Consider the following 8,280-nt stretch of genomic DNA (forward strand, 5'->3'; position numbering starts at 1 on the left):
GAATCAAACTGGCAACCCTTTGGTTCACAGGCCGATTCTCAATTCTCTAAGCCATACCTGCCAGGGCAAAATCTTTAAAAAATAATGAATGCCTATAAAGAAAAATGTTCTATTTACAAGTATGGAGAAAAATTAAGAAGAAACAGCAATAAAAGTTTCAGAAAAACTGCCTTGGTGAAAGAACTGGTTAGTACTTTGAAAACTTCTTTTTTGCCTTTGACTCCAAAATGTGGTTGTGTATTTTGTTCATGAAATATTTTAAAAATAAAAAATACAAAAATTTTGCCTAAGATTCAAAGGAATAAGAATGAATTATGGATTTTTGAAGCATGTGATTTGAAAGTATACTGACTTTAGAGTGGATTTTACTCTACCTAAGAGTTGGATCATGAATATTTCTATGGAGAATTCTCTCTTTTCTTTCTGTTTTGAGGAACAGTGGTACCCACCTCTCCCAGCTGCGAACTGTCTTTTCCACTTGCTGCCCCACTTGCTGCCCAGCTCCTGGCCATACTCGTCCGAGTACCAGACCAGCAGCTCACAGCCCGGTCTGACAACCCGGCAGGTTCGGTAGAAGATCTGCCCATGGTATTGAAAGGCCACCAGGTTCTGCTCTTCATTATCCCGGGCACAGTTCACATACCTGGGGATGAGGCAGATGAAGGGAAAGAAAACCACAGTGATGAGTTCCCACTACCTGTTACATCCATGTCCATCTCCTCGCTCACTGATTCTTAAAGCCTTCAGGGCTCTGGTGTTTCCCACTGCCCCTAATGCTCCCGGGGAACCTTCTGTTCAATGTCTGAGCGTCTGTCAGCATGTCAGGTGAATTCCTACCTTCAAGTCCTGCTTGCAGTGTTTATCCTGCCTAATATATTTTCTAAAATCCAACTCTAGACTTAACCTCCACCCTGATTGGCCGTAATATCCAGTCATTTCTGGCTTCTCCAAACTCTAAATCAAGTTGTCTCACACCACAGAACCTGGTGCTTGATCTAGGGCTCTACTTCTAAATTAGCTCACTAGTTATCCAGTACTCAGCCCATGTCTGTTTTCTCTTGAGAGGCCTTTCTCCAACCCCCCCTACACTTTATTTAGGGTACCATTCACCTGCCCGCCAAAGGTTACCATAGAAAATTGGAGGTCTTTTTGTCTTAGTACAAGAAAACAGAACAAGAGTAGTCGATTCATATTCTGTTATCCCTGATAAAAGAGAGCCCCTCTCAGGAAAGGGGCCCATGACCATTCCTCTGCAGGCCTCAGAGCCCAGCTCTAGTTAGAAGTGAGGCTGGGATGGTTTGCTGCCCTCATAATTTTAGGCCAACCATGGTTTGTGCTATCTTGACACTGCACGTCTTGGAAATTATAGTTAAATGTTTCTAAAAAGCAATTGTTTTATGTCTATCTGCAAGAAGTTTTTCATAAGAACATGGTTTGTGTGATCTGTTTAAGTAATGTATCCCTTCATCTAAACTGGAATATAGTAAGTGCCTAATTAATGTTCATTTGATTAATTAAAGTGTAATCCATTGTCCCTGGTGTATCTAGACTCTTCCAGGTCCTTTCCAGCACCCAGATTATGTCTAGCAGAGACCTTTATATTTTGAGGACATAACTATACTTTCTTCCTAAAGTCTCCTGAAATGAAAGAACAGTGTATGGAGAAAAAGAGGGAAAAAAGGATTAAGGTAGACCAACGAGGGAGGCATGATGAGAGGGAAAGATATGGAATTGTGGGGGATGAGTGTCCCCTCTGGCACCCAGAGACCTGTTGACCTCACCTCATCCAGTTGGCCAAGGATCTGTCCTTTCCATCCACATACTCATAGCAGTTTCTCCCTTTGGCGATCTGTGTTTCAGAAAAGAAGTTTCAGACCTTTTATTTATTTCGTGGGGAGGTAATAGTCAAAAGAATTATTTTACTTCACTGTCATCAAAGCTCATTCAGCCTGCATTGGGATTCAACTGCCAGTTGTGACCATAATATTTCTCTTAGTCATCGCCCACACACCCGAGTCTACCTGTCCAATCAAAGCAAGAGGCCCAGAAGGGAGGAGCCGCTCTTTCGTGTCTACATCAATTTGCTCCCACTTATGTTCTGATCCTTACACAGGAGCTCTGTGTTCATGGAAATTCCAGTCAGTACACAGAGCTAACCATATTGTCCCCTCCATGTCTAGCATGTAGGAGTTGAGGTCCCTCCAGGCCTCAGAAGGAATGTGGGAAGCCAGAGGACAGTGGAAAAGGTAAATAGTTCTTACCAGCCAGGAGTATCTGCTCTTGGCTGCCTCTTCATCTTCTGTGACGTGTCCTTCATAAGGGCCAAAGTACAGACCCACAGGCAAATCAGCTGCCTCATTCCACACTCCAAGCCCAGCCTCAGGGATGCAGGATGGCCTGATTCTCAACCCAGGGGGCAGGGTGAGGGCTGAGCGGTGGGGATGCCCCTTGTCCACTGCACTGTCCTTTACAAATGTAGGGGATCCATGCACAGCACAGCTGTTGATGAAGAAGTTCTGACACTTCTCACAATCTGGAGGTGAGAGCAACAGGGGTTAGGGAAGGTATAGCGCATGTTCCTGGACACAAAGAGCTTTAGAGGGAGTGTGGCACTCACATTATTGAGACTCAATCCTGTACTCCAGGTCACTAGAGGAAGGGAATGATTTGGGGACCATAGGACTAGATGAAATTACTGTATCATAACATGCTTCTTAGTGAGGGTCACTTACAAAGGTAGTCATCATCCTGGGGCTCAGTGACCTCTTGGTACCCACGGCCCTTTCTTTCTTGTAGGCTGTACCTCTTCATGTCCATATCCTTTCTCCTGAGTTCTAAGTTGGATAAGGGCAGGTGAGCAAGGTTGGTGGGGTCTGAAGTGTAAGTTCCCATTTTGTCAGATAACATACAATCTCCTCTCATCAAATTATCACCTGTCCTTTTTCATACTCTGGTATTTCACTCTGTTAACTGTTGGTTCAGAAGATTAAGACTCCACACTAACTACAGATGACTGATTGAATTTTAGTTTCCAGATCTTTCCATTACCAGGTTTAATTTGCCAACCTGTAATCATTTGTAAAATGTTTATTGAGTGCACTTTATCTGTTAGACATTGAATAAAGGCCTGGGCACATAACACCAATAAAGAATGGTTGCTATTATCACAGATAGATTTATTGGACAACTTGTATGTGTCATCTGTTTTAAATTCAATTTAATGTTTCAAACAATGTATGAGTGATGTTTCCTTATCTTCAGTTTACACATTAGCATTCTGGAGGTCAGAGAATTTATAGGATTTGCCAAAATCTTATAAATGAAGCTATACCTATTTTTGTAGGTTAGTTCCATTGCTAACTTCAGTCTCAGCTTATCCCAGCTTAACTCTAGGCCCATCCAAAGTCCACCCCACATACCTAGGTCATACTTATCAGACCTTTTGTAGGACTTAGAGGAACTAAAGTTTCCAAAGTATTCTCTCTTACCTGATTTTTGTCTAGTGTGCTTTCCAAAGACCCATGCTTCTCCAGGAGGGGACACTGGTTTCTGGGCATGCTCTGAGTCACTTGCAGTCATCAAATTTGCTATTCCTGATAATTCCTTCAAACTGTCTTCATTGCTTAATGGCACCATGGATGTTGCCTTCAATATAAGAGTCACATATTAAGAGATAACATGTATTTAATGTTTTAAGGCCTATGATACATTTTACATGCATGTCTTTAATACTTCAACCCTTGGAAATACCTAGGGGGTATGAATATTAGAGGGAATAGGGCCAATGTGGGTAATGAATCCAAGATTAGAACCCATGCCTTATGGCTCTTTTCTTTCAACTGTCTCTATAATATTGAGTGAAGGATAAGGCTACACCAGTAGCTAGTTGTCTTCAGTTTCCTGATATATAACTTGCTAATTTTTTATGTTATAGTGAATGTGCAATTAAATATTGTTGACCAAAGTGCCCTGTGAATTGTGTAATACAGTATGAATGTGAGATTATAGTCTATCAATTTACCCTTCAGATCTCTCCATATTTCAAATCTCATAGAAATTACCTTCAGTGTTCATTGATCATCTTCTAGTTTAATTTGTAATTGTTCAATCATTCATTTAGCAAACATCTGGGGGCCTTCAAGGGCCCTGATCTGGGCCTGTGACCTCTGAGAAGTCTCAGGTATGGACCAGGCCCTCAAAGAGCTCACAATGCAGAGTTAGGCAGGCTGAACCAATGATTCTAAACAGGATGAGAGTGGTCTCATTAGAACTCAGGAGAAGGAAGCTGTTACTTCACCCTATGAGAAATGGTATTTGAAATCAGTTCCAGACAGATGAGTTTCTAATGAATAGTATATAAACTATTTGAAGACCTCAAGTCATTTTATTCTTTGTTGTTTCTCAATCATCGAACCTGAAGCTCCTCAGGGGTGGGAGATGCTGTCTTTGATTAGAGTGGGAGGCTGTGATCCTGGACATTTTACATTCTTCTTCACCTGGGACCATCCACTGCACCAACTGCCCACACAACGTACACTTTCCTTACTCAGAGGGTCTTAGTGCATCTCTCACTTCAGCATAGCAGACAACTTTGGTAAAAGCATCAGTCAGATGAATGATGTAATGACATATGGATAAGACAATGTAAACTTTAGAAAACAATGAAAGTTTTACTTTTTAATATAACATTTTTTATATATTTTTTTGAGAGGGTGAAGAGAGGGAGAAAGAGAGGTAGAGAAACATCAATGTGAGAGAGAAACATTGATCAATTGCCTGTCACACACACCACAATTGGCAACCTGGTCCACATCCCAGGCATGTGCCCTGACCAGGAATCAACCTGGCAGTCTTTCATGTTCCAAGATTACACCCAACTGAGTCATGTTGGTGAGGGTAAAACTATGAAAGTTTTAATGAGTTTGTAAGTGATTTAGAGAAGAAAGTATGGGTTAGATTGCACTATGACTGATACTGTGATCTTAGACATACAGTCAAACACTTCTATATCTGAAAGCTCACTTTCCTCATCATAAATGATGACAGTTATATAGTACATACCTCATTGGGTTGTTGTAATGTTTAAGTGCATTTATTCACACAGAATTCTTAAAGTCTGAAACACTGTGAGAATGAAACAAATGGTAGTTACTACTGTTGCTGTAGTTATTAACTATTAATATGATAAGCCCTGGCTGGTATGGCTCAGTGGATTGACTGCTGGCCTGGTGAAAGATTACCAGTTCCATTTCTGGTCAGGACACACGCCTGGGTTGTGGACCAGGTCTCCCATTTGGGGTTGTGTGAGAGGCAAGCTATTCATATTTCTCTCACACATGTTTCTCTTCCTCTCTTGCTCCCTTCTTTCCCCTCTCTAAACAAATCGATAAATAAAATATTTTAAAAAGGATGATAATATTGGACAATGTGTTGAGGAGACCAGAAAAGGAAGGCAGCAGTTCCTAGGATACTGTCTGCATTTTCCTACTCTTACCTGCATTTCTATCCAGGAGGAAGATTTTTTTGCTCACAGGATTTGGAAATACTCACCTTCTGGTGTTTACTCTGTGCCCTTCTGAAGGCCTCCCAAGAAGGTTTCACTGAAAAATGATGAGAAATCAGTGTTTTGCTTGGTAAATGTTTCCAAAATCTGGAGATTCTTATTAGGGACATAGAATTCTGAATGAGAGTAGTCCAAGAACAATCCCAGGATGATTGGAAAATGTTTCCTGAGGTATCATTAAGGCCTAGGCTTCTATTGGGGTCATCCATTAATTTCATTGGAATAATAAGAAAAATAGACAAAGTGTAATATACACTTCATCCTATGCTTATAAAGCATCTACTACATTTATTAAAAAATAAATTGGCCTCTCCTGACAAAAAATGTAATAAGTAACTCCACAGAAACTCCATGTCTTCAACATAACCCTTTCTCCATCTTGCTTTCTTCATTCAAACTGGCCTTGTCCAGGCTAAGGGCACCATGACCACCTCGCCTCTTTTCTCTGGGATCCTCCCTCCTGTGCACATACTGGCCATCCACGCCATTCCTTAATCATTTGACTCTGGTCAGCATCAACAGTCTGTTGACCATAGAAACAGAATTCCAATCAAGTTAAAGATCACATCTTGACTTCAGCTGTGTTTCAACCCCAGACCCATGAAAGTGGGTCCTACCAACCAAACACTCATGATACTGGACAGAATGGCACCATGGCCGACATCAGGAAATGATACAGTGATCAACCACTCCTGTCCCTGGCCTTCCCCCAGCTCCCGTAATCACCATGTTAATACTGCTTCCCCTCTGCCTCCTGCAGGTCATTGGGCAGCCAGGTGTTGGAACACTCCTCACCGGCCAGACCTGCCTCCCTCTCTTGTGATGACAACTCTTCTGAATTAGTTATTTCTTGTTCACTTGTATATCCCTATACATTTACTTATTATTAATATATCTGTAAGTGTATATGATTATGTTGCACACTTGAAAGTTTACAGGAATAGCCCCTCACTGTACGGTTCACTGTTCTGTATCTTGCTTGTCTTCTGGACAAGCAAACCTTGTTCCCTGGTTAACTCCTAAGATGCAGCCTGACCTACACCAGGTCCGTGTCGGGAGGGCCGTTCTGGTTCCTCCTGCCCCTCACCTCGCTGCCTTGGAGCCCATTCTTCATCGGAGTCCTCAGGGTCCTCCTCCTGGAGCTCGGTGGCCTGCCTGCGGCGACACATGAAAGCTGGTCGAGGGGTCCTGAGACCTGGAGAGAGACAAAACCTTTGTCCTGAAAGCACAGAGCTTGGAGGAACGAGCTCCAGGAAGCCCGTGGGACTGGCCTGGTTGGGATGGGAGAGTCTACAAAGGGTTATAGTGAGCGCTGCACCGTCAGCGCCAGCCCTGCTCTGACACTAAGAAGCAAACGCCCCTGCTCGGTGTTCACGCAGGAGGGAGCTGCAGGCGGATGGAGCCGCCCGAGTCGGAGGCAGCCCAGAAGCCCTAGGGTCACCGGGGTCCTCCCGCCCAGCGCCTGCGCGCTACCTAGGCTGGTGAGCACGTGGAAGTTCCTCTTCAGGTTCTGGTACCGGCGTTTCTCCCAGTCCCCCATCGCCGCCCACTCCTCCCTGGAGAAGTAGAGGGAAGCGTCTTTCGAAGCTTCTTCGGCCTGGGGAGGAGAGTGGAAACATCAGTAACTCGGTGATGCGAGTGAGAACGTGTGCGGAGGGTCTTCCCTGCCCTGGGCCCGCGACGCGGAGTCCCGTCTCTCCCACCAGCGCTCTGCACGCGCACAGCCTGGGCCGCCCCGAGGGCCGGGCGTCTGTCCCCTCGCTCCCCGCCCGCCCCTCAGCTCACCTGAGGCGCCCGCCCCGTCCGCCCCGCTTCTCCCTCAGGGCTGTGCTGCGGGCCCCCTTCGGGGTTCATGGCGTCCCCACCCCAAGTCCGAGGCGCCTGTGGAAGGAGAAGGCGCTGAGAGGGCCGAACGCCCTTCCCCGGGCTGGCGGGGCGCCGGAGAGGCGGACGCGGGGCCCTGCGGGAGGAGGGCCTGGATGCCGCGGACCAAGCTGCCTGCAGACCCGCCCGCAGGGGGCGCCCTGGTTCCCGCCCTTCCCTCCTCTCGCTGCCTCAGCGCGGGCTCCACAGGCGCCCCATCGTCCGAGCGACTGAGGGGCCCCATCGTCCAGGCGGGCCTGAGGCGGCGGCGACCGGAAACGCGCTTGTCCCGGGAAGGGCGGGAGGCGCACCCGGGATCCGGAGAGGACCGCACGGGACGCAGGCGCGGTCCGCGGCCGACCGCCGTCTCTCGGGCCGACAGGCTCGGGGTCCCTGAGGACTCGATCCCGAGTCTTCCCGGCTGAGGCCGCTGAGGCCTGGGGGGAGGGGAGGGTCAGACCCCGGCGGCTGAGGAGACTCGGGGCGTCTCGTCGAGGGGCTTCCGGGTCCCCGCACGGAGTCCGTTTCCAGGACGACGGCATTTAGCGTCTCTGAGTTTGGGGAGACTCGGTCTTTCCGGGCGAGCTGCACGTAGGGTGCCCCGAGCTGAGGGGAACGGGGGTTTTCGGGCTGTTTGGGGTCTAAGCGTCGGGGCTCCTCCGAGGGCCCCTCGGGATGAGGTCATCGGGGTCTCTCAGGCTGGACTTTGACGGTCTCGGGCTAAGGGTTCCACGCGGCAAGGCTCCCCGCTTACCGGTCAGTCTCCCGGGGCCCCTGCTGCGCTGCCCACCTCGGACCAGCGTCCTCTCCGGGCTCCTGGGCTTCCCGCCCTCGGAAGGAGGGAGGCGCTCTTG

General features: G+C 47.1%; 1 protein-coding gene and 1 long non-coding RNA gene across 2 annotated transcripts; both read right to left on the reverse strand.

Moving 5' to 3' along the window:
- Positions 1 to 348: 348 nt before the first annotated feature.
- Positions 349 to 1,822, reverse strand: LOC118998241 (uncharacterized). Its single transcript, XR_005068831.1, has 2 exons — positions 1,782 to 1,822; positions 349 to 643 (listed from the first exon to the last, which is right to left on the reverse strand). It is a non-coding gene; the product is annotated as an uncharacterized LOC118998241 (long non-coding RNA).
- A 139-nt stretch (positions 1,823 to 1,961) lies between these two features.
- On the reverse strand, positions 1,962 to 8,280 carry LOC118998115 (probable histone-lysine N-methyltransferase PRDM7). Its single transcript, XM_037062020.1, has 9 exons — positions 8,181 to 8,280; positions 7,349 to 7,444; positions 7,037 to 7,160; positions 6,651 to 6,758; positions 5,551 to 5,600; positions 3,489 to 3,645; positions 2,733 to 2,834; positions 2,317 to 2,533; positions 1,962 to 1,965 (listed from the first exon to the last, which is right to left on the reverse strand). The coding sequence occupies exons 2-9, from the start codon at positions 7,415 to 7,417 to the stop codon at positions 1,962 to 1,964; spliced, it is 831 nt and encodes a 276-aa protein (XP_036917915.1). The 5' UTR covers positions 7,418 to 7,444; positions 8,181 to 8,280.

The sequence above is a fragment of the Sturnira hondurensis genome, unplaced genomic scaffold, assembly GCF_014824575.4.
Source record: "Sturnira hondurensis isolate 20B ecotype Veracruz unplaced genomic scaffold, ASM1482457v3 Scaffold0013931, whole genome shotgun sequence".
Taxonomy (NCBI): Eukaryota; Metazoa; Chordata; class Mammalia; order Chiroptera; family Phyllostomidae; genus Sturnira; species Sturnira hondurensis.

Bases quoted from the DNA above. Each gene is read 5' to 3' on its own strand.
- LOC118998115 (XM_037062020.1), bottom strand. From the start codon at position 7,417: ATGAACCCCGAAGGGGGCCCGCAGCACAGCCCTGAGGGAGAAGCGGGG. The intron at 7,161-7,348 runs GTGAGCTGAGGG...TCTCCTCCCCAG, and splicing joins GGACGGGGCGGGCGCCTCAG to GCCGAAGAAGCTTCGAAAGA. The intron at 5,601-6,650 runs GTGAGGGGCAGG...ATCATTTTTCAG, and splicing joins ATGGGCTCCAAGGCAGCGAG to TGAAACCTTCTTGGGAGGCC.